The 26,318-nt window shown below is 30.2% G+C and overlaps 7 protein-coding genes across 12 annotated transcripts in view; 4 read left to right on the top strand and 3 right to left on the bottom strand.

Moving 5' to 3' along the window:
• Positions 1-2,156, bottom strand: part of LOC119610721 — a 16,611-nt gene extending 14,455 nt beyond the window's left edge. For 2 of the 5 annotated variants that reach the window (XM_037966057.1, XM_037966062.1), the window contains exon 1: positions 1,901-2,156. The gene's annotated coding sequence lies outside the window, so the exon portion shown is untranslated. Of the gene's footprint in view, positions 1-1,227; positions 1,318-1,774; positions 1,793-1,900 lie in introns of those variants that run through there. The other 3 variants (XM_037966058.1, XM_037966061.1, XM_037966060.1) reach the window with 3 other exon arrangements.
• Positions 2,157-10,503: 8,347 nt separating this feature from the next.
• LOC119610722 (39S ribosomal protein L1, mitochondrial) lies at positions 10,504-12,131 on the top strand. Its single transcript, XM_037966064.1, has 3 exons — positions 10,504-10,820; positions 10,881-11,190; positions 11,498-12,131. The coding sequence occupies exons 1-3, from the start codon at positions 10,624-10,626 to the stop codon at positions 12,083-12,085; spliced, it is 1,095 nt and encodes a 364-aa protein (XP_037821992.1). The 5' UTR covers positions 10,504-10,623; the 3' UTR covers positions 12,086-12,131.
• Positions 12,132-13,264: 1,133 nt separating this feature from the next.
• On the top strand, positions 13,265-14,883 carry LOC119610725 (beclin-1-like protein). The gene is made up of 3 exons (XM_037966067.1): positions 13,265-13,499; positions 13,571-14,618; positions 14,676-14,883. The coding sequence occupies exons 1-3, from the start codon at positions 13,379-13,381 to the stop codon at positions 14,782-14,784; spliced, it is 1,278 nt and encodes a 425-aa protein (XP_037821995.1). The 5' UTR covers positions 13,265-13,378; the 3' UTR covers positions 14,785-14,883.
• LOC119610727 (replication stress response regulator SDE2) lies at positions 14,784-15,883 on the bottom strand. Its single transcript, XM_037966068.1, has 2 exons — positions 15,652-15,883; positions 14,784-15,596 (listed from the first exon to the last, which is right to left on the bottom strand). The coding sequence occupies exons 1-2, from the start codon at positions 15,739-15,741 to the stop codon at positions 14,907-14,909; spliced, it is 780 nt and encodes a 259-aa protein (XP_037821996.1). The 5' UTR covers positions 15,742-15,883; the 3' UTR covers positions 14,784-14,906.
• A 26-nt stretch (positions 15,884-15,909) lies between these two features.
• Positions 15,910-16,992, top strand: LOC119610723 (ribosomal RNA processing protein 36 homolog). The gene is made up of 3 exons (XM_037966065.1): positions 15,910-16,069; positions 16,126-16,669; positions 16,730-16,992. The coding sequence occupies exons 1-3, from the start codon at positions 15,992-15,994 to the stop codon at positions 16,858-16,860; spliced, it is 753 nt and encodes a 250-aa protein (XP_037821993.1). The 5' UTR covers positions 15,910-15,991; the 3' UTR covers positions 16,861-16,992.
• Positions 16,872-17,783, bottom strand: LOC119610724 (39S ribosomal protein L11, mitochondrial). The gene is made up of 3 exons (XM_037966066.1): positions 17,508-17,783; positions 17,165-17,449; positions 16,872-17,108 (listed from the first exon to the last, which is right to left on the bottom strand). Exons 1-3 carry the CDS (start codon positions 17,640-17,642, stop codon positions 16,938-16,940), a joined length of 591 nt encoding a protein of 196 aa, XP_037821994.1. The 5' UTR covers positions 17,643-17,783; the 3' UTR covers positions 16,872-16,937.
• Positions 17,784-20,211: 2,428 nt separating this feature from the next.
• LOC119610731 (spastin) lies at positions 20,212-25,945 on the top strand. Of its 2 annotated transcripts, XM_037966073.1 has the most exons (6): positions 20,212-21,292; positions 21,885-22,055; positions 22,319-22,633; positions 22,928-23,088; positions 23,164-23,422; positions 23,499-25,944. In XM_037966073.1, the coding sequence occupies exons 1-6, from the start codon at positions 20,572-20,574 to the stop codon at positions 24,242-24,244; spliced, it is 2,373 nt and encodes a 790-aa protein (XP_037822001.1). In that variant the 5' UTR covers positions 20,212-20,571; the 3' UTR covers positions 24,245-25,944. The 2 variants fall into 2 exon arrangements, with proteins under 2 accessions (XP_037822001.1, XP_037822002.1); XM_037966074.1 differs by lacking the exon at positions 22,319-22,633 and having other exon boundaries at positions 23,499-25,945.
• Positions 25,946-26,318: the final 373 nt, after the last annotated feature.

Below are 26,318 nucleotides of genomic sequence, written 5' to 3'. Positions count from 1 at the left end.
CAGTCAACGAGACTATGAACAAAATTATAGTAAAGACTTTATACTTATCTATAATCAACACTATAGACTGAACAATAGTCAAGGCTATAAACCTATCAATAGTCAATACTATAGACTGATCTGTATTCAAGACTATGAACTGATCTTTGATTAATTTTCCTAATCTTCGATGAAGTTTTTTATAGAAAACTGATCTTCAATGAAGTTTTCTATAGAAAACTGATCTTAGATGATGTTTTCTATAGAAAACTGATCTTAGATGATGTTTTCTATAGAAAACTGATCTTCGATGAAGTTTTGTATAGAAAACTGATCTTTGATAAAGTTTTCTATAGAAAACTGATCTTCAATGAAGTTTTCTATGTAAATTTTCTAAAAAAAACTAATATTTGGTGAAAACAGATCTTCGATGAAGTGATCTATAGAAGACTGATCTTCGATGAAGTGATCTATAGAAGACTGATCTTCAATGAAGTTTTCTATAGAAAACTGATCTGCGATGAAGTGATCTATAGAAAATTGATCTCTGGTAAAATTTTTTAACAGCTAATCTTTCAATACAAAGCTGATCTAAACTGATTTATGAATAATTCTTAGATATCTGATCTTGTATAAAGTTTTCTGTAGAAAATGATCTTCGATGAAAGTTTTATATAGAAAACTGATCTTCGATAAAGTTTTCTATAGGAAACCGATCTTCAATGAAGTTTTCCAAAGAAAACTATCTTCGATAAAGTGTTCTAAAGAAAACTGATCATTCATTATGTTTTCTAATAAATCTGATCTTCGATAAAGTTTTCTACTTCAGTTTTTATTGAAAAATGTTAGATCTTCCATGAAGTTTGCTACTTCTTTATTGCAGATGAGATTTTTTATAGAAAATAATGTAATGTAAATCATGGATATAGTGACTAGTTCAATCAGAAGTCACCAGAATTGTTGGGTTGTTTATTTATACTCAAACATGGATTCGAAACGACATACAAATGGTAAATTTTAAAGGAAAACATTTTTAATGGAAAAAAATGAACGCATCATTTAAATGAAAACAACAGAAATAACTACAACAATAACAAAAACGTAGAAAAATCAAAATATTTTCCCCACAAGAAATTTAAGAAAATTAAGGGCAATTAAAACCAAAAAAAGAAAATATTAATATTGGAGGGCAAAGACAAAAACAAAAAAAAAAAACAATGGGGAAACAAATCACACTGAAACACTCACACAAACATTTACACACAAAATTCTCATAAAAATTGAGTATGATCAATAAAATACATATTTTCTAATTTAGCAAAATTTTATGTTAATTTTTTTTTTGTTTATACTAATTTATAAGTAAAAAAATAAATTGTTTTCTTTAAACATTTTTGAAGTCACTATAATAAATATTTCAAAGTAAATTATTAATTTGAAATTTTCTCAATTTTAAACGAAAACGTTCTCTCTCCATAATTTTTTCAAAATTTTTATAACGATTTTAATGCAGCAGAGCAAATGATTTTACACGTAGAAAAAAAAACACTTTCACTGTTTATTTTTTGCCAATTTTGTTTTCATTTAGATTTGTTGTTGTTTTTATTTTTTGTATTTTCTCAAATATATTTTTGTGTGTATCATTATTTTCAGATTTTCTTTTTTAAAGAAGAAGAAAAATCTTAAATGAGTTTTACGAAAATTTTTAAGAGGTTTTTCCAACAACGTATACACATTTTTTTATGACCACTTTTTTACTTTTAGAATGAAAAAAAGCAAGAAAAAATATACGAACTTCTTTCTGTGTAAAATTCTTTTCTTTAAAATTTTATATAATTTATTTATTGATTGATTATTTTTGCAAAACAAAACATATGCTTAGATATTTTTAACACAATTTCTTTTTTTCTTTTTCCAATACCATTTATATAGAAAACTTCTCGAAATTTTATATATTCCAAGTTAAATTTTCATAATATTTTTCAAATTTTCTGTATAATTTGTAAAACACCGCCATATATGTACAGATATTTTAGAATTATTCTTTAATTTTTCAAAAAAAAATGTCTTCAATACAATCAATCCGCTCGTTCGCTCGCTGCTGCCTTTAGACAAATTTTAAAACTTTATGAGGAACAAAAGTTTTGAAAATACACGTCCGCCACGTTAAACGTTCAATACAATTCTATTTGAGTTTCTAGTTTTCGTTAAAATTTACTCGAAATTTGTTTTTTTTTTTTTTTAAATTAAAAGTCCTCTACTAAATTATAAAAGCTCTCTGTTGCTCTCGTCAAGATTTTTATAAATATCTCTGCGTTAATTTCGAATCTTTATGTTTTGAATGTTCCACTTTCAAAACGAAGGCGACGACGACTCATTTCTTTTATTTTACAAATGTGTTGTTATCATTTTGAAATGATAACATGCTACACACATACCTATAGACATATTTTAAATATTTTGTGTTTTATATTTTTTTTACAAAATGCACTTTGTGCACATATTTTCCAAAATAAAATGAAACGAAATTTAAATTAAGGTGTTGAGAGAATTTTGAAAAAAAATTTCTTTATTTTACATACTGCTATAGAACATTAGGGTGGTGTTTTGGTAAGATGCATTTTATTTTAATTTATAAATTTGTGTGGAGTATTTTATGGAAACGATAATTAACGGCTCTGAAATTTGAACTTTTACACAAACAAAAAAATTTTGGGCCTAAATGGTTACGATATGAGTAAAATCTCCCAAAAATACATAGAAAAGCGATCTTCTATAAAGTTTTGTATAGAAAACTGATCATCGGTAAAGTTTTCTATAGGAAGCTAAACTTTGGTTTAGTTTTCTGTTGATAACTGGTCTTCGACTAAGTTATCTAAAGACAATTATTAATCGATAAAGATCAGTAAATAAATGATCTTCTACAAATTTTATATAGCAATCTAATGTTTGGTTAAGTTATCTATAGAAAATTGATCTTTCATAAAGTCTTCTATAAAAAATTTATTTTCGATAAAGTTTTCTATAGAAAACTTATGTTCGATAAAGTTAATTTTTTTATTAATTTATTTTCGATAAAGTTTCTATAGACAACTTATGTTCGATAAAGTTAATTTTTCTAAAAACTAATGTTTGATAATGTTTTCTTTAGAAAACTGATTTTCGATTAAGTTTTATGTGAAGCAATAATGTTGATTAAGTTTTCAATAGAAAACTGATCTTCAATAATGTTTTCTATAGAGAACTGGTCTTTCATAAGAACTGGTTTTTGTTAAAGTTTTCTATAAAAAAAACTGATGTTTGAAAAAATTTTTATAGAAAACTGACGTTTGATAAAGATTATTATAAAAAACTGATCTTCGATAAACAGGTCTTCGAATTTTCTATAGAAAACTGAAAACTAATCGAATTTTTTCTGCAGAAAACTGGTCTACGATTAAGTTTTCTATGGAAAACTAGTTTTCGGAAATATCTCGAATACAATGTACGTTTTCCAGACATATTGTAAATAAAATAAAACTTCTTTAAACGATCTATCTGTTTTGATATACATATTGCCTCTAAATATGTATAACATAACATCCGAAAAACATATATTTCAAAATTTTAGGAAAATAATTAATTTTTTTCAGAAATTGTACCAAATCTCTATTATTTATGAACGAATTTTGCAGATTTTAAAAAGGAAATTACTCTTAAACATGTCCTATAGAATTATTAAAGTTTTGGATACCGCACATATCTGGGGTCTTCAGGCAATTGATGTCAACATTATTAATAAAATTGTAGAAATTATAAACGTAATGAAATTATGTACTTAGTTTTAGATAGAAAAGGAATAACTAAAATAGATAAAACTAAATGAAAGATCGTTTCAGTTCTAGAAGGACTTTTAAGATGCTTACCACCCTATTTTTATATACATATGTATGTATGTATATATTTTTTAATTGTTTACTAATTTAATGTTGCTTTAATATGATGCTTTAAGAAATTTTTACGATTTTGAAAATGTTTATCAACAATTCGCCTTTGTTTTATTTTGATAAAATACATACTTATTTTTGGCAGACTTCAGAATATACATATAACATTTTAAAACACACTACGATTTTGTAAAAAATATAATATATTTATAAAATAGTATAAACAAATCTAAAATGTCTGCAAAATTTCAGATTTGACTCAATTTTTATGCCATCTCGCAGTTTTCAAAATTATTCTTAATTCCCTTATACATCCTTAATAAATAATTTTTAAAATATTTCTTTAACTTTTTGTGAATATTTTGCTTTAAAATTAAAAAAAAGTTTTGAAAAACATACACTGAAAATAATCCATGCCTAATATACACCAAAAATGTTGTACATTGTACGAAATGATTCGTGGTTTCGCACCACGAAATTCTTTCGTAACATATACGATATTGTACGAAATATTTTAGTAAAATGCAAAATAATTTTATATAATTTTAGAAAAAAAATTTTCATTTTACGATTTTTTAAAGACATAAATATGTGAGTTCTTTTAAAATAATTATTGTAAATTTAGAAAAAGATTGCGAATTTAAAAAAAAAAAAAAAACAAATTTTTATGTTTTTTAAAAAAACATAAAACATAAAGACATAAATATGTGAGTTCTTTTAAAATAATTATTGTAAATTTAGAAAAAGATTGCGAATTTAAAAAAAAAACAAATTTTTATGTTTTTTAAAAAAACATAAAAAAACCTAAATTTAAAATTACGTTTAATTTAACTCGCTTAAAATTACGAAAAAAAAATCGTAACAAAACAGTTTTTTTTTTTTTGTGAAATCAAAAATAATTCTTGTATATTACTAGTTAATTTTGTTACGATAAAAATTCGTTACTTTCGTTAAATATTACATGTCTTAACGAAATTATTTTTGCAAAAGAAAACAAAGTTTCTTAATATATACAAAAAAAGATATTACGACAGGTTTTCGTACTTTCGTAAAATTAGAAAAGGGATTGGTTAAACAATATTTTGTATTATACACGAAATTTTCGTATATATTACGAAAAAAGTAGTTACGAAATTTTGTTTCGTAAATTTAATCATGGATTATTTTCAGTGTATTAAAATTATTCGTTCTACTTTGTTAACAGGTTAGAAATGAGTTGTTTTGTAAAAAAAATATAAAGATTGTTTTATATTGCTATGCTTTTAAAATTTATTGAAAATCCCACTTTTGATAAAAATGTTCTTGTCATTGGCGCCACCTGTTTATAGCAATTTGGTTTCTTTTAGAGTTTTATTAAATGAAAGATGGGTCGCAAAAGTTTTGTACGAATATTGAAGGCTCGTTATTACACAAAAAGCGTTGTTTACTTTTAAAATTTATTTTGATTAATATAAACAATGTAAATTTTTGAATTTGTTCATTGTTGAGCAAACAAATAGTAAACAAAAAAACTTGAATGCTGAAAATAGAAAATAAACAAACATTTTAATATGAAATTTATAATTAAATGCAGATATAAATTGTACAAAAGCAAAATATATTTTTTTGTATATCGTTCATATTCAAGCAAATTATTAATCGCTTGTTGTATCGATAAGTTGTATAAAATTAAAAACAATTTACTTAATAACAAACTATTTTGTGGTATTATTACAAAATTATATTTAAATTTCAATTTACATTGAAAATACTAAAAAATTTAATTTTGTTTATAACTGTTAGACAAGTTTCCCTTAAACATATATAAAAGTGGCTTTTTATATAAACTTACTTTAGCAAAATTGATACTGTAACTCTGCTATATTCTCAACACAAGTTTTTCTGGCAACTCCTTAATTCATAAACAGCTGTTTAAAATTATTTTTTTTTTTTGTACCGGACAGCAGAGACTTGCGCCGATTCGGCTTAAGCCGACTAAGCCTAGCCGCCGAACGAAATGTCAAAGCCGCCGCCGCCGAAAATTTTTCAGCTTAATACGGCTTGAAAATTTCGCCATATTTTGTACAATTTACAGAATACTTCGCTAAATTTGTGGAATTTTACAATATAAAATTAATTTGTTTTCATTTAAGCAAGTTTTCTTTTATTTAATAACAAGCCGCTCTTTGAAATTTGGCCGGTGTAGAACTTTGCTCAACGTTCGATGCATATGCTTCGCCTCAGATATTTGTGTTTTCGCGCCTAATTCGAGTCGCTGCTTTGACTTCAAACCAGCATCGTTGACGTCAACGGAGCTACACCTTTTTACATTGCTGGTATGTCATACCGTAAAGGGCTAGGGTATCGAACATGTGTATTTCAAATGGGAAGTGCAGTTGATGTCAATTCTGCCGACTGCGAAAAGAAATTCTGCTAGAATTTTTCGCGCCAAACTGTTTTCTGCATTTTTTATTTGCCAAAAAAAATCTGTTGTTGTGTGTGTGCGAAAATCTAAAATGACAGAAATAATAATAAAATAAAAAAATAATTTTTTACTAAAAATTAATAAGATTGTATGCTATACTACTATACCGAGGGTCATTGTACAAAGAAACAGCAAGTGTTGGGTTGAATTTAGTTAAATTGTTAATAATTATATGGGTTTGTTTTCGTTTAATACCCAAAATGTTTATCGAAATCTATATTTGGCATATTTGTGTGATCTAGAAGATTAAAAAATGTATGTAATGGTGTTAATTAATTATTTATTTGTCTATAAAGAACGTCTTTCTTTTCAAGAAAGAGGAGGCATCATGATGGTCTCCTGGAAGAATGCCCACAAGAGAGTGGCAATTGTATACCTCCCTAGTAGCCTAGGTGGGTGGTGGTCGGTCGGCTAGTGGTGGCATGGTATATTATCACCTAGAGGCAATGGAGGGAAGCTGATTGCCGTATTCAGGGGGTCTCCTTGGGATACATACTTATTATTATACCATTGATCTCAGCAGAATCACTACCATACACCCATAATAGAGCGCGATGTCTGTCAGGTGTGCCTTTCAGTGAAGCTCTTGTTGTCTCCAAACACTATGGTGGCCGAATATTTACAAGAAACAATTGTTAAGCCGTCTTTTATACAAATTTATAACTTTTGTAGAGAATGTCTTCACGGACTAGAGGATAGAACCTGGCTAGGTATGTAGATGTTGTTTGGGCAAAATATTGGTACTAACCATTGTGGGCTTTAAGTCGACTTTAGATCCCTTATAGTTGTCACACTATACCAAATAAGCATTCTTGCTGGAATTAAAGTTTTAAACAAGTTTAATTCCAGTCAATCATTCAAATTTCAAGTGTTGAAATTCACTTTCATTACACTTTAATTCAATAGAATTCTCCACTGAAAACGAAACTTGAATTCAAGTCGAACATTAGAATCTTTTTACAGTATAATTCAATGCACGAAATCTATATACATATGTACATACATACGTACATATATAAAATTCTAACGTTACTGACTGACTGATTCATCATCGCACAGCCTAAACGGTTTTAGCTAAAGAGCTGAAATTTGGACAGGAGGTTGGTCTCCCACCAAATAGATCCACTAAGACGGGATTTTTGGAAATGATTAGGGGGTTAAAAAAGGTAAAAAAGGGGAAAATCGGTAACCAATCCTAAACTATAAAAGATACAAAAACAGTTTAAAGCTTATCGTCATTCATTTAAAAAATAAGCGGACAGGTGTTTGGTACTTTTTTCAAATTATCATATCTCCTAAACTATAAAAGATACAAAAACAGTTTAAAGCTTATCGTCATTCATTTAAAAAATAAGCGGACAGGTGTCTGGTACTTTTTTCAAATTCGGCTCCTTTGGGGAATAAACGGGTAGAAACTGTAATTTGGCACTTCTTTTGCACCCCATGTATCTTTTAAACCAGAGAACATTCAAAAAATATTTTTGAATCCTTCATAACTTGACGAACAAATAAAAATATGAATTTAGTACTTTTTGGATATTCGGACATTTAAGGGGTGAAAATTGTACCTATTTTTGGTACTTTTTTATAAAACATTGTTTTTGATTTATTAACTTATACATATGAATACAAAATAACGGGCTCCCAATACGATGTTGCAACTGGTACTTTTTTGACTTAGAACTTAGAAACATGTAATTAAGCACTTGAGAATCTATAAAAGTGGACTTTTTGGTACTTTTTCGTTCTTCAAAAGGTACTTTTTGAGTTTTCTATTAAATTGAACATAGAAACATGAAATTATGCACGTAGAGCCTGGAGTAAATGAGAATCTATAAAATGGCACTTTTTGGTACTTTTTCGTTCTTTGACTGGTACTTTTTGAGCTTGCTACAAAATTTGAACCTCGAAACATGAAATTAAGCACTTAGAGCCTGGAGTAAATGAGAATCTATAAAATGGGAACTTTATCGTACTTCGACTGGTACTTTTTGAGTTTTCCATAAAATTAAACCTAGAAACATGAAAATAAATATGTAGAGCCCGGAGTAAATTATAATTTATAAAAAGGGACTTTTTAGTTCGTTTTTCGTTCTTCGACTGGTACTTTTTGAATTTTTTATAATATTGAACCTAGAAAAATGAAATTAAGAATGTACAGCCCGGATTAAGTGATAACATTTAAAAGGGGACTTTTTGGTACTTTTTCGTTCTTCGACTGGTACTTTTTGAATTTTTTATAATATTGAACCTAGAAACATGAAATTAGGAATGTACAGCCCGGATTAAGTGATAACATATAAAAGTGGACTTTTTGGAACTTTTTCGTTTTTCAACTGGTTCTATTTGAATTTTCTATTATAATGAACCTAAAAACATAAAACTAAGCAATCAGGGACTTGAGTGAATGAAAATTTAAACTGGAGTATTTCTGGTAATTTTTCGTTCTTTAACTGGTACTTTTTGAATTTTCTAAAATATTGAATATATAAACATAAAATTAAACACGCAGTATCCTAATTGAACGAAAATTTATCTCGCTTACGTCCATTTTGCAAAAAGAGCTCGATATCAATCGAAATCTCTATAGGCCATAATTGACCCTGTCCCCTTCATTAATTGATTTTAACGTTTTTTACGTACTTAATAATACCATAATAAAACAATTTTTGTTGGAACGAAAATATGTAATGCAAATATGTATATGAAATCTTCTTGAGAAAATGACTTAAACGCACATAAATGGATTTCAAATGTCGATGTCGACGAAAAAAACATTTTTAGGAACCGAAACCTACATTTATGAAAAATAAAGTTATGAGGATCGGTCCGCCAATATAACCCTCTTACAGAAAATCAGTTTATAGCTAATACATCATTCCAAAAGTTATCATTATGATAGAATTAAGGTAGAATTAAAAAAAATACTTTAAATTATATATATTATTGATCCAATTCCACATTTAAGTCCCTAATCCGAAAATCACGGTGACGTTCTTATTAATCTAATGATCTTATTAATCTAATGATCGGACCACTTCCGAAATTTGCTTTTTTACGACATATGATTTGCCGAATATAACTCTTACTTCTTACTTAATTTAATCATAAATTACCGCTAAAATAGGAATAGTCTGCCTTTAGAGTTGCGAGTTTTCATACATTCTAATAATGTTTTCAAAGTGAAACTTTTGGAATATTTTTCAATCTCTTTGTGATCCCTTTAAATGATGAACTTTAACATCCATGTAAACATTTTGGGTAATAAATTGGGGGACTACCAATGAGGGGAGCGGAACCTCCCATATGAATTAAATACAAAAATTCGTTTATCTGGGAAATTAATATATAAATTCTTCAAATTTTGCACGAACAACTTTAATATTCATCTGAACATTTTGGAGAAAAAAGGGCGGACTTTCATCTGGGGGGCTTGGAGCTCCCATATGAATTAAATAGAAAAATTCGTATATCTGAGAAACTATTAGAGCTAGAATTTCAATTTTTACTGAAGAACATTTAGAGAATAACGGGCGGACTTTTAATGGGAGGCTTGGCACTTCCCATATGAATTAAATACAAAATTTTGTATATCTGGGAAACTATTAGATTATTCGAAATTGCAATAATTTGCGTGGAATCTCCCATATGTAACAAATTGTATATCTGGAAAACCATTGTAGTTAGAATCATCAAAGTCGTTAAGTGGGTTATATTGCTTTTAGGGTAGCACAGCACACTGGGTATAGCTAGTAAATAAACAAATAAAATATCTTTGTTTTTACGTTATTGATCATTTTCTTAATGCAAAATTTTTTAGAAACTGATTTTCTGCAAGATGTTTTATATGGAAGATAGGCTTAAATATCGGCAGATCCTAGTAAAACTTGGAGAAAGGATTTGTTTTTAATTTTTAAGAATTTTTTATTCATCCCTGCATAATTTCTCACACAACTTTTGAGCTTGCTCTGTTTTGTTGTTATAAACAATATATTTGCTTCCAAAATCCCACTTTCTGATCTCTCGGATTCCCTTTTTATTTAAAATAGAAAAATTAAAAACTAAACGTAGTTGAAAACTTAGCCGGCTTACAGTCGATTTTAAGCCGCCGCCGACATATTTAGTGTCAGTCGCCGCCGACGTTAATATTTGTCGGCACAGGGCTCTGCCGGACAGCAGGTTATGTAGTCACTTTACAAGAAAAAAATTTAAATTAATAATTTTTCACAAAAAATTTAATAAATTTTAAACAAAATGCTGTCTATGGTTACATCTTCTATGCGTAGTCTAGTTATACGCCAACAAATATCTTCGGATGTGCTAAGAAAAGTTCATACCACCGCCGTTTGTGAGGCGGCTCGTAAGGGTACACGCGAAAAGGCACGCAAGAAGAAAGTTAAAGTGGAAGTGAAAAAAGTTGGCTTCATACCCCACAACCAAAGGGATAAAAAGTAAGTAAGATCAGTTATTAGATGCTATGTGGAACTAATTGATTTATTTTTCCTTTAAAGAATAAATTTACAACGTGAAAATAAACATGTGGATGATTCTTGGAAACAAATTGCCACCGATAATTGCTATGTAAGCAAATATTACCGTTGGCCAGTGTATACAGTGGCTGAGGCTATTCAGTGTCATCGTGAGACCCATCATCCTACCATGTACAACGAACCAAATGCACCACTTATAGTTGATATAGAATTGAATATGAAAGGTGAAAAATCAACACGATTTGTGGATAATTTTCAACGTATGGCCATGATACCACATAAATTTGGACATGGCGAAGAAAGACGAATTTTGGTCTTTACCAAAGGCAATGTAAGTACTAAAACGAGGGTAATTTATAGGTAACTCAATTCTTATTTTTTTTTTTGGAAAGTTTTTAATAGAAAATTTTAGATTTTTAGAAAATAAACATATTGATAAATTTTTACTGGAAAGGATTTTTTTATAAAATACTAGTTGAATCTTGTCCGCGTTATTGACCCTAATAATGTTGGTATATAATTTTCATGTTACAATCTTAGTTGAAATGAAAATTTCTGAAATTTTAATGTTTATATTTTATCGGTTTAGTTGTTGTTGATTATAGTTGGACAAATGTTTAAAAACTTTTCAATTCCAGGATGAAATAATGGAAGCTCGTAAAGCTGGTGCCACTTTAGTTGGCGGCGTTGAACTAATTAAGGATATTACCAATGGCGAACTTCTACTAACCGATTATCAGTATGTGATCGCTCATCCAAATATCTTGCCAGAGCTGGTTGCTTTGCGCGGTTTAATGAAACGTAAATTTCCAAATCCCAAAGCCGAAACATTAGGAGCTAATCTCACCGAAATGATAAGACGTTTCATGGATGGTGTTAGTTATTCGGCAGCTAAAGATGAACATCAACAGGATTTTGGTTTAATAACCACGACCATTGGTACTTTGGATATGGATGTACAACATTTAGAGGATAACTTACGTTCATTATTGCAAGATGTAAATTCGGTAAGACCAAAACGCGAAGGACGTTTTATTACGCGTGTCCTTCTTAAGAGTCCGCCAAGTCGTGAACAATTGAAAATAGATGCTTTTCAATTTGTGCCGGAAATGTATGAAAAAACCGGTAGTGGTAGTAAAAACAAAGCAACTGCCAAACAGCAAGATGATGATATAGATAATCAAGATGAAGAAGAAATTGAAAAACAAAAGGAAGCTGTTAATTAAAATTAAGTAATTAAAAAGAAAATAAAACTGTTAAAATTGAATTTTATTTTAAAAAATGTTTATAATTATCACACTAAAGTTGATCCATATGTAAGAATATGACGTACTACAGCTGTGTACATCCATTTAACTATATTGGGACTAAGTCCCCATTTTATCCCGAACATCTTATGATAGGTATAGCAGTGACCTGATTTCATTTCCAACTTTCGTGTCAATATCTTTGAAACCAGTGAAATGGGTGTTCAGTTTGATACTGCTGAAGATTCCCTTCCTTTTAACATAGGATGGATTATATTGACCCTTAGCAAGAATTTTGCTGAGTCTGGCGTTATCTATAGATTCGTTATTTGTGCTATCTATAGATTCACAGAAGCTTCTCCACGCGACTACTATAGCTTTTGCATATGCTTTTAATTTATCACGGTATGGCTGCCACGATTTGCTATTGTAGCTTAAAGGCTCTACGTGTTCCTTAACATAGCTTAGTGATTGGACTAAAAACTTTGAAAGCTTTACTTATAACTTTAATAAAATGTTCCTCTATCTTTTAAGACCAGTAATTGAATATTCAGCAGTTGACATATTCTTTAGTTTGTCTCTGAGGATCCCTTGATGCTTGAACCAGTCGGTTCTTCTTGGGTTTCTATAGACCGTTTTTTCCGTCGAGTTATCGATTCTAACATCGAAGAGAATCCAATTGTGGTCTGAAAACGATTCTTTCCACTCATTATATGCAGTTGTCCGAATTCGGAAAGATAAATGTTGGTGTGTTAAACATTATCGTGGACATTCCTTCTTGCATAAAGTATATTATGGTTTCTTGCATATGTATAGTGGGATCCTGTATATTTTTATCGCAAGCTAGGCATACATTGGGTGCAGGCGTGGTTCAAGCTCTACTGTTTAGCTAGGAAAATTTGTGTTTTTTTAAGTTTTTTCTTAGTTTTATTTATTTTAAATTCATACAAATTCATTATATATTTTAAAAATTTTTTTGGATAGGAAATTTCCCATAGTTTTATTACGTGGATATATCTGTTTGTGCCTGATTAGATCTGCCACAGCCTATGACGGATCAGCAAAAGTTATTTTTTTATAAAAAATCAAACGATTACTCGGTTATGTCAAAAATATTTTCATCACTAATATACTGTTTGTTTTTACTAATCAGCTGTGAACTAAAGAAAATAACAAAGAAGAAGAAAGAAAAAATATCAAACAATAAAAAATCTGCATATTCTTGTTATAAATACATTTATCGAATAAAAACAGTAAATAAAACAAAACGAGATGAGTGAAGCAGAAGTGGAAAAAGTGCCCGTATCCTTTGCCTGTCAAAGATGCTTACAGCCTATAGTTTTAGATGAAAATCTTGATCATATTAGTGTTCACGCCATGGCAGAATTATCTCGTAAGTTTAAAATCAATGATTCATTAATTTTTAATGCAATGGAAAATTATTCTTTTGTTTCAACAAAATAGTGCCCATATATGCCAGCAATGTTAATACCATAGATACCCAAGATACCAGTGGATTTGACCATTTTGTGCCGCCCTATCGTTTAACAGACTCTATTAATGGCACTGGCTTTATGTTGGTCTCTGACGGACGCGACAATAAGAAATGGAGTGCAGATTTCAAATTGAAGGCCGAACTTTTTGATTGTCTATCGTCGAACTCGGAAATCGATCATCCATTGTGTGAGGAATGTGCTGATTCTATGCTGGAAATAATGGATCGTGAATTGAAAATTGCCGAAGAGGAATGGAGTGATTATAAGAATTACTTGAAACAATTAGAGCAACAGCAGGAATGTCCCAATGTGGCAGAATTGGAAAAGGAATTGGCGGAACTGAAGGAAAATGAACAAAATCTGTTAGGCGAATTAAGTAAGTTGAAAGAGGAGGAACAGTCTTTAAATAAAGCCATAGAAAATGAAGAATTGGAAAAGCAAAAACTACAGGAGCAGGAAGCTAGTTACTGGCGTGAATATACTAAACATCGCAGGGAACTAATGTTAACGGAAGATGACAAACGTAGTCTAGAATGTCAGATAGCGTATGCAGAACAACAACTAGAAAAACTCAAAGACGCCAATATATTCAATATTACATTCCACATCTGGCATGCTGGCCACTTTGGTACCATTAACAATTTTCGTTTAGGTCGTTTACCTTCTGTATCAGTAGACTGGTCGGAAATCAATGCCGCCTGGGGCCAAACGGTGTTATTGCTATGTGCCTTGGCTCGTAAAATAGGTCTTTCTTTTGAAAGGTATAAGATTGTGCCCTTTGGCAATCATTCATATGTCGAAGTGTTGGGTGAGAATCGTGAATTGCCCTTATACGGTACAGGAGGTTTTAAATTTTTTTGGGATACCAAATTTGATGCTGCTATGGTGGCATTTTTAGATTGTTTAACTCAGTTTCAGCAAGAGGTAGAGAAACGTGATCCAGAATTTTTGCTACCCTATAAAATGGAAAAGGGTAAAATAATAGATCCTTCTACAGGAAATTCCTACTCAATTAAGTAAGTTTTAAATTAATTCTTGGAAAAGGAATTGTTACTAACTTTATTTTATTTTAGAATTCAATTCAATTCGGAGGAACAATGGACCAAAGCCTTAAAGTTCATGCTAACAAATTTGAAATGGGGTTTAGCTTGGGTGTCCTCACAATTTGCCAATAATCAGTAAATTAAAAATATTTTTAGATCGTAAAATATTTGTATATTTTATTTGTTAATTGTAGACATAGTAATAGATATTATAATAAATTTAAATTTATCAATTACATTCATTATTTATACATCAATAAATTACAACTGTTGTTTACTAGAAACAGAGTCGCAGCCGGAATCTAAATTTGAATCTTTGTCACTATCCTGTAATTTGGTTTGATTTGAGTTAGAGTCTTCGGAATCCTTTTCCGCATTTTTATTTTTCGAGCTTTTCGAAGAGTCCGAGTCGTCATCACTTGATTCACTGTCATCGCCTGAAGAAACGTCGTCATCTAACCATAAAGCAGGTTTTTTCTTTTTAGCGGGTACAGCTTTTTGTGATGTAGATGCCTCATTTTTACGCTTTAAATCTGTGCCGCTGGCTTTTTTGAAGCCTTCTTCTACCGCATCACACACTTTCTCAGTAAGTTTTGATCTGGCCTCTTCGTACTCTTCATCCTTGAATTCATGCTTGGGCACAGCCAAGAGTTTTTCAATTTTCCTTTTCTTTCTTTCCTCAGCTTCGCGCTCACGTTCTCCTTGTTTTTCCAACCAGGCCTTAAGACGTTTTTCTTCGTTAATATCTCTCAAACGTCGACCACTAAGATCTCGGCAAGCTTCTCGGTTAGTGGTTTTTTCTATTTGTGCTCCTATAGCTCTTAGCATTGATCCAAAACCTCCTTTGCCTCCCAAAACACAGAGACGCACATAAACAGGAACTTCTCCAACCAATTCATCATTTAAACGCTTTCCATTTTGCTCCAAATAAAAATCATTGGGGGTCAATTTCTATAAAAACACTTTTTTTTAATTTTCGTTTTTTATTAAATTTATATATCATTACCATTGTTTCTGCCACATATTTATAAGCTTCTGCAGCACTTTCAGCATTAATTTCAATGTTATTAGTTTTATTAAAACAAATTTTCACCATTTTTCTACAAATATTTTATTTTTTGTGTGTATTGCTTGTTTCTCCATCAAACTTGTTTATATTTTGATAAAACGTAAATAATAGACTAGTGTTGTAAAATGTAATGATTTAGTAGTTTGACAACACTACAATAAAAATTGACATTTGATCACAGTTTGAAGGCCACTGATGTTGAAAATTACATACATATGTTTTGATAAACAAAAAAGTAAATAAACAAAACACGTGAAAATTGCACTATCCCAGAAAAATGAGCTCCTCCGACGAATCACATAATTCCTCTTCTGAAGAAGAAGGAGAAGAGGAACTGATTCCAGAGGAACAAAGAGTAAGTTTTTAGTGATATTTACTGTATTTTTTAAACTAATTAAAAAATTTAAATAGAGTGCAATTCGTGAAGATTTAAAATCCATGACCTTTGAAGAAATCATGAAACTCAAGGAAGAACTTGGAGCAAAGTTATATAAAGAAGCAGTCTTAGGAGTAGAAACCACTAGCAAATCTAAGGCGAAAAAAACTAGCAAAGACTTTAAACGTTTAAATAAAAATCGGCCAAGGGAACAAAGTGCCAAACGTCAGGTACCCTTCTTGGGGGTGGAAATGCGCACTAAACGTAAAAAAGAGGAGGATAGCATACGAGATCCTAGATTCGATGAACGCGCTGGAGAATATGATGTAAAAAAATTTAAAGAAAACTATCAATTTGTAAGTGAAATAAGAGAAAAAGAGGTACATCATTTAAAGCGTCAATTGAAGCGGATAGAGGACAATGAAGAGAAAGAAGATATTAAGAAAACCATGCAAAGGTTAATTAACAAAAATGTGGAAGATAAAAAGTGGCACAAGAAACAACAATTACTTAAGGAGGAACAAAATGAAATACAAAAAGCCATTGCTGAAGGCAAACAGCCTCATTATTTGACTAAAAGTAAGTTCCCTATCATTAACACACAACAGAAATGAACTAATTTATTTTTACATTTTTCAGAGGAAAGAAGAGCCAAGGAATTGGTGTCTCAGTTTGAGGAATTGAAACAGAAGGGCAAACTAAATAAACACTTGGAAAAACGCCGTAAAAAGAATGTGGCCAAGGATCGCAAACGTATTGGTTTCGATTAAGTTATCTTTACTTTTGTTTTTTAATAAATTTTGTATTCTTTAACATAAACTTAGGATAATAAAAATAAATTTCAAACTTAACCAGTACGTAACATTTTTGCTTCACGTTTTTCTTGTAATTCACGTCTTTGGGCTTCAACCACCTCACGTCTTTCCTCCAAAAAGGCGGCATAATCATCAGCATTTAATTCGCGTACAATCTGTATGCCACAAGTACGTGCAATACCCACTAACATTTCGCACATTTGCTAAAAAAATTAACAAATTATTTACTTTTTCATTGGAAGACAAGTAAAATACCTACTTGCATTGTGAGCAAAGCATTTGGAGGATCTTGTATTTTTATAGCGGCAATTTCATATAAATGTTTTAGAGTAATTTTTCCCGCAATTTCCTTGCCAGGACTCATAGCACCTCTTTGTATACCAGCAGCTTGCTTAAGCAGAAATGTTGCCGGAGGTGAGTGTATGGTTAAATTGTAACTACGATCGCTATTAACACTTATGCGACAAGGCAGAGGTATGCCTTCTTTAATTTCAGCAGTCCTTGTATTAAAATCCTTACAAAAGGCTGCAATATTAATGGCACGCTAGAATGTTTTAAATAGTTAGTTAATAGCTAATTTTGTTGATTCCCATAGACCGTACCTGACCCAACATGGGACCTAATGGGGGACCGGCAGCTGCCATGCCAGCCGGTATGTTTGTTTTAAGCTTTGTGGTATGAGTTATTTTTTCCATGGTTTTCTTCATGGTTTTTAATTTACCAGCCGCCTTAGACATTTTTAATTGTTTAGTTTTTTATTCAGAATTTATTAAAGGAAATGTAAAATTAAGTATGGTTATGCAAAAAATAGATTCAGATTGAGTTGTTTTGTAAGTGTTGGTGTTTTCACTTCACAGCTGTTTGGTTAGAAAACTGAGATACCAGATTTTTTCGAAATACATACTTTAGATGAATACCCTACAACCCTACAAACATTTTCTATTGCGGAAGTTACCCGAGTGAAACTTCCAAACGTGCTAAAAGCTCGCCAGCGATATTGCGGAAGTATACGAATTCTTGTCATCAGTTATCTTTTTTGAAATAGTATTAATAAAATTCAATATAATTAATTTCATGATAAAAATATCAAGGTAGTGTCATTCTCTCTTTTTGTCGCCATATTAACATTCTGACGTTTGCTGGTATTTTAATAAATCGAGCTACCACATTTATTTTGTAAATCCCATTTTTGTTTGTTTATTTTTCAATAAAAATAAAATTCAATTTAAACTAAACTAAAAATCAAACAAATTTAATAAAAAATTCAATAAAAATTTAAATAAATGTTCAAAAAATAAAAATGCATTTGAAAAAAAATGAGCAACCAAAACTATAAACTTCCTGTTAAGTCCTATATCAAATTGATTGTCTGTTGCTGTCCGTATCAAGAACGACTGCAGTTAGTGCTCCATCCGGTCCAAGAATACACGGTTTTCTTCAAGTGAAAAAATTTAACATGAAACCATTATTATTCGATGAAATGCGTGACATCATTTGGATTGCCTTAGGGACAGATCTTGATATGATGGTTACCAAGATACTCATAGGACTTAAATGCATTTCATGGATTCTGATAGGCATTCTAACGGGTAGGAATTAGAGAGATCGAGCATATAATTTGCCACTGTCCGAGGACACAGAATATTAGTTTGAAATGGCTGGGGAATAGGTTCCATAACAAACTGGAAGAAATTGCGGGATTTAACCCCCGCAGGGTACTAGCTTTTATCATTCGATTGGAGATTAGGATTATCTCACGTTTCTTTAATTAGGGAATTGGCTCGATAAATCTTCTGGGCTGAAACGCCATGTTTCAATTCATCATTCCTTTCTATCTATTTTATTTCCTTCTTGTTTTCTTTTAGTGTTCTTGTTTCTCCGTCTTTGGCTTCAGTCTCTTTGAAGGGAATCACCTTATGGTCTCAGAGTGAATGTTGTACTTTTTATGGCACATAATCCATAATTATACATAATTATACAAATTATACATAATTATACATTGCTTCAAAACCCTCTCAAATGATAACATACATTGTATACAACTTAAATAACAAACTAAAACAATACCTTTTTTATTCGGGATAGCTCAACAACAGTTACCCCTGGATCTAAATTATTTTTTAAAGTAGTAACATAAATTCCACAATCACAACACAAATTTCTTAAAAACTATTTTTCCCTTTTTTATCATGATTAATTTTTTCCCAGTATACTAAATTTTAAATTTTTTTATAATATTTAGAATGAAATATATATATTATATATAATTGTGAAGTGATAGTTAATTTATGTATATGGTTACTATACTAATAAAATTATTAAAATATATATGATAAAATATTAATAAATTGTGTTTTATTATAAAATGGTATAGCCGTCTGATTAGACGGATATGTCCATCAAGTGTGATTAGTGAACTGTGGATATATCCATCAAGAATGATTGGTCAACAATGACTGACTTATACATCAACTTGTATTTGTTTAACAGTGATGAATATATCCATCAAGCCTGATTAGTCAACCCTCGCTAACATTTCCATCATCCATGATTTGTAAAGTCGAGAGAATTCATAAGTGTGAGGGTGATGAAAAATCAAACGTAAGCAAATGTTTCCATCACTTTTTTCATATTGCCCTTAAGAAACTGATAAAAACTTTGTTCTACGATATGATAGAAACCATCCATCAGTAGTGCCAGTCAAATGACCGATCAAATGACTGTCACTGTTCTAGTAGGGATGTTACGATATGCCGTTAAAAATTCTAAAAAATAAAAATATTTATTTAATGAAATCCTATATTCTGCGTTTCGAATCAAAATTTTCTTCGTTTGGTATTCAGCATTCCGTTTCAATTAACATAGATGCGTATTATGATTTTGCATATTATACGTTGTTATCTTAATCTCCTAATAAACTTATTGTATTTATAAATTTGATTTAGACATTTCAGTTTTACATGAAAGTCTTCCAGTACTATTAACAAATGTACAAAAGAAAAGACACCTTAAATTAAAAATCTTTAAAAAATAAAGAAATACTCTTACACTGAATTGAAAGTTTTAACACAATTTTTTATTAAATTAAAACATCTTAAAATCATTTAAACAACAATGTTATTATCTTTGACCCGATTTGTTTTAAAAAACTCGAATATTTAAACATATTATAACGGACTTTTACGAATAAACTTTAAATTACAATTCCAGTGCTTTTCAAACCAATTTAACTTTTCACAGTTTAAGAGTTACTATATTTTTGACAAACTTCATTTTTCAACCCTTAGGTTAAAAAACGGCTGACAGAAAAATGAAAAAAGTGTAGTGTGAAGTTCTTTTTTGTGAAAGATTTAATAAAAAAATGTAAAATAGTTAATAAAATTACATAGTTATAGCTTATTGCAAAAAGAAATCGATTATATAAATTTTGTGGAATTCCAAAATATTGCAAATACTAATGTCGTATGAATGAAAAAATAAACAAATAAAAAAGTAAAGAGTGATACTTAATGCAAGGAAGAAGGGTGGTGAAAAGACAACTTTTTTGTCTCCAAACAAGTCATATTTTTTGTGCTGATATTTTGATAACATTCAAAGGGGGCATTGAGTTAAAAACTACCCCCTTTTATAGAAAAAACACTAAAGTTTCCCCCTTTAATTTATCCGATGGTGCGTAACAAAACCCAATCATCTTCATCGTCTTCATCATCGGGCAATGCCAGTAATAGTAGCAGCACCAAATCACCCATACGTCAGAATACCCATCGTAAATCGTCCAGTACTTGTAGTGTAGCTTTAATAGATGATGTCAAACCCTCCACATCCTCTGCCCGTCGTTCGCCTAACTCATCACCAGATGATGACACTGACGATTATGACACTACACCCGTAACCCAAAGATCAGCCTTTGGTTCGGTACATAAACAAAACCTCTACGTTGTTTCATTTCCCATCATATTCCTGTTCAACATACTACGTACGCTAATCTATCAGCTGTTTTGTATATTTCGTTATTTGTACGGAGCCAGCACCAAAGTCATTTATCGTCCACACAAACGCGAATGTAATATAGAAATTGTTGTTGGTTCTTCCTCATCGTCAGGTACAACACAAAATTCCACTTTAACAACTGTGACATCGAAAGATAGACATCAACTGCTTGAGCAGGCGCACAACGTAACTTCAACTGCAATTGCACCGTATCCACTTATTGGCTCACAACGCATACGTCCGCAACAACAATTGGAAATGTTTAATCGTAATAATGCCATCGCCTCAGGACCCGGTCCCGGTCCCGGTGATCCATTGTTGGCTAAACAGAAACATCATCATCGTCGTGCTTTCGAATATATTTCAAAGGCCTTGAAAATTGACGAAGAAAACGAAGGTAAGTGATGTTGTATTTATTGTTTGATTAATATGTTTTTTCTGTATTTGGCGTTCAATTATTTTGATATTGTAAAAAAAAATGACTCATTGTTTATAGCGGATGAGGGGGACAAAACAAAATCAATAAAATTGGCAAACATTTTTATAGATGCTTTTCTTTTATATGATTAGGGTAAATGTTTGTTATAAACAAATAAAATATCTTGAAGATTAAGTGGTTTTACAGGATTTTATTATATTACGTTCATTTAATACGTAATTTCAATATCTATGATGCTAAAACTATATTTTTCTAACATTTGCTATATGAGGTCATAATCTTTTTTACACCTACAAAAGGTAAATTGCATTAGAAGTTGTTTTGAAACCAGATTTTAAGCTTTTCTTCAATTCTTTATAAATAATTGCAAATATGCATAAGTAACAAGTTACTAAAGTGGGATCGAATGGCTTTTAAAACTTTATGAGTCTTAATAGAATGTTTTTTGATATACATACATATGTATGTAGATAGTTTTCTCAAAATTTCTTGTTCAGGAAATAATTTTTAATTAAAACATCTTAATACATGCACTTTTTTAAACTTTTAGGCCACAAAGAACTAGCAATCGAATTATATCGTAAAGGAATTAAAGAATTGGAAGATGGCATTGCCGTTGACTGCTGGAGTGGCAGAGGGGAAGTTTGGGAACGTGCCCAACGTTTACATGATAAAATGCAAACAAATCTTTCCATGGCTAGAGATCGTTTACATTTTCTAGGTATGTAATTAACTATTAGATTTACTAAACATTTGTTTAATTAAATTCTAACTAAAATGATTCAAAGTAGTTAAATTTATAAGCAGCATGTACTATTAAAAAAAAATATTTTAATTTTAATTATTAATTTTTTCATTATTTTAAGTTTTTTTTAATTTTATTTTATGTTCGTTTTTTTTTATGTCATAAACATCATTTTGTTGTTGTGTTTTGTTTTGTGGTATTTATAACAAAAAAACAAATGTTCGAAAACAAACATGTAGAGTTGCGTGACGAACAATTACGTTTGGAACAACTGCATCTGAAAGATGAAAAAGAACAAAAGGCAAAGCCAATTGCAAATCGTCCCAATTTGAAATATAGAAAAACTACTACTCCAACTTCTACAGCAAAATCTTCAAATATACAAATTGTGCAACCCATGCAATTAGATTCTAATAGTAGTCCAACTACAATACCAATGGTTCGTACAAATAATACGACTAAGTTACGCAGCATAGCTGCACATAATTTAAGAAATAATAATAATCCAAATACAACTACTACCTCCTCAACTAGTACGGGGTCATCTGCAGCAGGTAAGTTTTAATGTTTTCTTATTAAAACTTAATAAATACATATGTAAACACCGGGGACATATAATGAACGAATTGCACTCGTTAATGTTTATTTATGTTTAAATTCGAATAATGTTACAGCAAAGCTTCAACTCATCATCATCACACACAATGCACGTTTAACAAAATGATTTATTTATTTAATTTTGTTTTATTTTCTTTTTGGCTTTTTAAAAATGGAATTACATATTCTTATATCAATACATAATATTAAAAAATCGATCTATTATAATGTATATTTGATTATTTTTTCAGCTTCTGGTCGCAAACTGACCGTTAGTTCTAAACGACCCGGTAATTTGGCAGTTGCAAATAAATCCCAAACTTTACCACGTAATTTGGGTTCGAAAAATGCAATAGCTAGTGTGCCACGCATAAAAACTGCCGCTACACCACCCGCTGTACGCAGACAGTTTGTAAGTAAAGTGTTTTTTCTTCCCTTAAGTGTTAACTTCTTTTAAATAACATCATAATTGGCTTATTTGTTTCAGTCGTCCGGACGCAATACACCTCCTCAACGATCACGTACACCTATCAGCGGTATTGGCAGTGGACAATCAAATAGTGGTTCCAACACGCCTAGTGTTAGTGTTAAAGGTGTTGAACAGAAATTAGTTCAAATAATACTCGATGAAATAGTCGAGGGTGGCGCTAAAGTTGAATGGAGCGATATTGCTGGTCAAGAGGTTGCCAAACAGGCATTACAGGAAATGGTTATTCTGCCAGCTGTACGACCAGAGTTATTTACAGGTAATGGATTTTAAATCGACATAGTTTTCTAAACGTTTTGAACTTAATATCTTATTTTTCTCTCATATTTTCTTAGGTTTACGCGCTCCTGCTAAAGGTCTTTTACTTTTCGGTCCGCCAGGTAATGGCAAAACTTTACTGGCACGTGCAGTAGCTACCGAATGTAGTGCTACATTCCTAAACATTTCGGCAGCTTCTCTAACTAGCAAATACGTGGGTGATGGTGAGAAATTAGTTAGAGCTCTCTTTGCGGTGGCCAGAGAAATGCAACCGTCTATAATATTCATCGATGAAGTTGATTCTTTGCTCTCAGAACGTAGCAGTAATGAACATGAAGCTTCCAGACGTTTAAAAACAGAATTTCTGGTTGAATTTGATGGTCTGCCAGGTAATCCTGATGGTGATCGTATTGTTGTTTTAGCAGCCACTAATCGGCCACAGGAATTAGATGAGGCTGCTCTAAGAAGATTTACGAAACGCGTTTATGTCGCATTGCCCGATATAGAGACTCGTGAATTGTTATTGCGACGTTTATTACAAAAACAAGGTAGTCCTCTTGATACGGACGCTCTTAAACGTCTGGCTAAGCTAACCGAAGGCTATTCCGGTTCAGATTTAACCGCTCTAGCTAAAGATGCAGCTCTAGAACCAATACGGGAATTAGATGTTGAACAGGTTAAATGTTTGGACATCAGTGCTATGCGTCCTATAACAGAAAATGATTTTCATAATTCCCTTAAGCGTATACGTCGTTCGGTGGCACCGCAAAGTTTAACATCTTATGAAAAATGGTCTCAAGAATATGGTGATATTACCATATAAAGTATAAAAGAAAACTATATCTTAACACTCACTTTAACACCAAAACACATACACACTCAAATACACAAACAACATGAAAATACTCCACCACTATTAACTACACATTTATTTAGGATATTTAAATTCATATTATGTTTAACAACTATATAAATATATGATTTTATTCCTTACATTATTTAATTAATCTATCACTACTACAGCAGAAACAAATATGTAACCACCACCACCTTCACCGTACTACTCCTCTAACCCTCCAAAAAAAAAAAATGCATAAAACATCCTGCTCATATTTAATTTCAACAAGCACAGAGAGCGAGTGATATTGTATGGCAGTTGCATTCTAAGGAGTTTATTTATATGTGAGTGTATCCCAATTTCTTTTTTATATTTTTATACTTTAGGTAAATTAGTTTTAGTTTTAATTTTGTTGTTGTCTCTTTGATTTTTGTAAAATATACACACACACATCATGATTCTATTCTATTGATTTCAATAGTCCTATTAAATGTTTCATTTCCTATAGACTTTACAATTTATGTGTGTTCTCTATAATCTAATAGTTTCATAGAGTGTTTTCTTTAAATTTCATTACATTAAAAAAATCACAAAAGTGCCCTTCGAATAATTTGAAATTAAAAATTTGTATTTCTTGTTACATTTCACCAAAAGAAACTTTTAACATTTAAGGGCTTTAACATTAACTTTAAAATATTGTTATGAAATCATGTTTTTCTCATGCTCTCATATTTCTCTCACTAGTTAGTGTAAGTTTTCCCTCCTGTATTTTTCATGTAATTACAAGTTTATGACATTTAAGTTAATTACATTAATTTGAGATTTGTTTTAAAATTTCACTACTATTTTTTTATATTATAAAAAATCGTTGCCATTTTTGATAAAAAGAAACTTGTAAACTTTAAACAAAAATGCTTAATGTTCAAATATTATTATTTTTGTTTTGCTTATAAAATTATTTTTAAATCTAATCAAACTATTAAGTAATATATATAACAAACACTCTTCTGTTTTCATTATATAAAGCCTTTAAATATCCTTTAAACTATTTTGTATGATCTATAACTTATTTGAAAATAGTACAGGTTTATGTTTATGATTTATCTTTAATATTTAGAATAAACTATTTTTGTATAAATTAAACTTTACCTCTTTGGCAATAAAATAGTTTTTCTAAATTTAAAAATTTTTTTATTACAAAATTTATTAAACAAATAATGAAAATCACTTATTGTATTTATTTTATTGTTTCTTCTACCTGATGACAAGGGAATGCTATTTTATCTTCATTTTTTACATCCGAGTCCCTTAGGCCATATATGATTTATATATAAACAAATATTTCGGTGCTTGCAAACCTAAATCTAATTGTTTTATTTAAATAACGTGGTTAATTTCCATAACACTATTTGAAGTTAAAAAAAAACGTTCAAACTTAAATTTATCATTTTGAACAAATTTATAATTCCATTCACTCAAATGAAATCCTACTACATATTTATATACAAACATGGAAAATTTAGTATAAGTATGGAAAATTTAGTATTTTAGTACATTTTTTAGTACTTTAGTACCCTCACGGCATATGAAGTACATTTTTATGTAATAAAATTTGTTTACTAATCAATGGACTAATAGGATTAGTCAATAGACTACACTGAAAATAATCCATGCCTAATATACACGAAATATGTTGTACATTGTACGAAATGCTTCGTGGTTTCGCACCACGAAAGTATTTCGTAATATATACGAAATTGTACGAAATATTTTAGTAAAATGCAACATAATTTTATATAATTTTAGAAAAAAAATTTGTTCATTTTACGATTTTTTTAAAAAACATAAATATTTTAGTTCTTTCAAAATAATTATCGTAAATTTAGAAAAAGATTGCGAATTAAAAAAAAACAAATTTTTTATGTTCTTTAAAAAAACATAAAAAATTTAAATAAAAAATTACGTTTAATTTAACTCCCTTAAAATTACGAAAATAACAAAAAAAAAAAATCGTAACAAAATAATTTTTTTACTAAATAATCTTGTTACGAAAAAAAAT

Source organism: Lucilia sericata, unplaced genomic scaffold, assembly GCF_015586225.1.
Source record: "Lucilia sericata isolate MDLA Ls3-8-SP2 unplaced genomic scaffold, ASM1558622v1 Contig001269F_arrow, whole genome shotgun sequence".
In the NCBI taxonomy this organism is placed as follows: domain Eukaryota; kingdom Metazoa; phylum Arthropoda; class Insecta; order Diptera; family Calliphoridae; genus Lucilia; species Lucilia sericata.
The sequence above is the reverse complement of the archived record's forward strand: the minus strand, read 5'-3'. Positions and strand labels throughout refer to the sequence as shown.

Excerpts from the sequence above, each read along its gene's own strand:
- LOC119610724 (XM_037966066.1), bottom strand. The coding sequence starts at position 17,642 with ATGTCTAAGGCGGCTGGTAAATTAAAAACCATGAAGAAAACCATGGAA. Across the intron at positions 17,450-17,507 it reads TAGGTCCCATGTTGGGTCAG|CGTGCCATTAATATTGCAGC; the intron begins GTACGGTCTATG and ends AAAACATTCTAG. Across the intron at positions 17,109-17,164 it reads ATGCTTTGCTCACAATGCAA|CAAATGTGCGAAATGTTAGT; the intron begins GTAGGTATTTTA and ends TAATTTTTTTAG.
- LOC119610731 (XM_037966073.1), top strand. The coding sequence starts at position 20,572 with ATGGTGCGTAACAAAACCCAATCATCTTCATCGTCTTCATCATCGGGC. Across the intron at positions 21,293-21,884 it reads AATTGACGAAGAAAACGAAG|GCCACAAAGAACTAGCAATC; the intron begins GTAAGTGATGTT and ends TTAAACTTTTAG. Across the intron at positions 22,056-22,318 it reads AGATCGTTTACATTTTCTAG|AGTTGCGTGACGAACAATTA; the intron begins GTATGTAATTAA and ends ACAAACATGTAG.
- LOC119610722 (XM_037966064.1), top strand. The coding sequence starts at position 10,624 with ATGCTGTCTATGGTTACATCTTCTATGCGTAGTCTAGTTATACGCCAA. Across the intron at positions 10,821-10,880 it reads CACAACCAAAGGGATAAAAA|AATAAATTTACAACGTGAAA; the intron begins GTAAGTAAGATC and ends TTTCCTTTAAAG. Across the intron at positions 11,191-11,497 it reads TGGTCTTTACCAAAGGCAAT|GATGAAATAATGGAAGCTCG; the intron begins GTAAGTACTAAA and ends TTTCAATTCCAG.
- LOC119610723 (XM_037966065.1), top strand. The coding sequence starts at position 15,992 with ATGAGCTCCTCCGACGAATCACATAATTCCTCTTCTGAAGAAGAAGGA. Across the intron at positions 16,070-16,125 it reads TGATTCCAGAGGAACAAAGA|AGTGCAATTCGTGAAGATTT; the intron begins GTAAGTTTTTAG and ends AAATTTAAATAG. Across the intron at positions 16,670-16,729 it reads GCCTCATTATTTGACTAAAA|AGGAAAGAAGAGCCAAGGAA; the intron begins GTAAGTTCCCTA and ends TACATTTTTCAG.
- LOC119610725 (XM_037966067.1), top strand. The coding sequence starts at position 13,379 with ATGAGTGAAGCAGAAGTGGAAAAAGTGCCCGTATCCTTTGCCTGTCAA. Across the intron at positions 13,500-13,570 it reads CGCCATGGCAGAATTATCTC|TGCCCATATATGCCAGCAAT; the intron begins GTAAGTTTAAAA and ends TCAACAAAATAG. Across the intron at positions 14,619-14,675 it reads GGAAATTCCTACTCAATTAA|AATTCAATTCAATTCGGAGG; the intron begins GTAAGTTTTAAA and ends ATTTTATTTTAG.
- LOC119610727 (XM_037966068.1), bottom strand. The coding sequence starts at position 15,741 with ATGGTGAAAATTTGTTTTAATAAAACTAATAACATTGAAATTAATGCT. Across the intron at positions 15,597-15,651 it reads AATATGTGGCAGAAACAATG|AAATTGACCCCCAATGATTT; the intron begins GTAATGATATAT and ends GTGTTTTTATAG.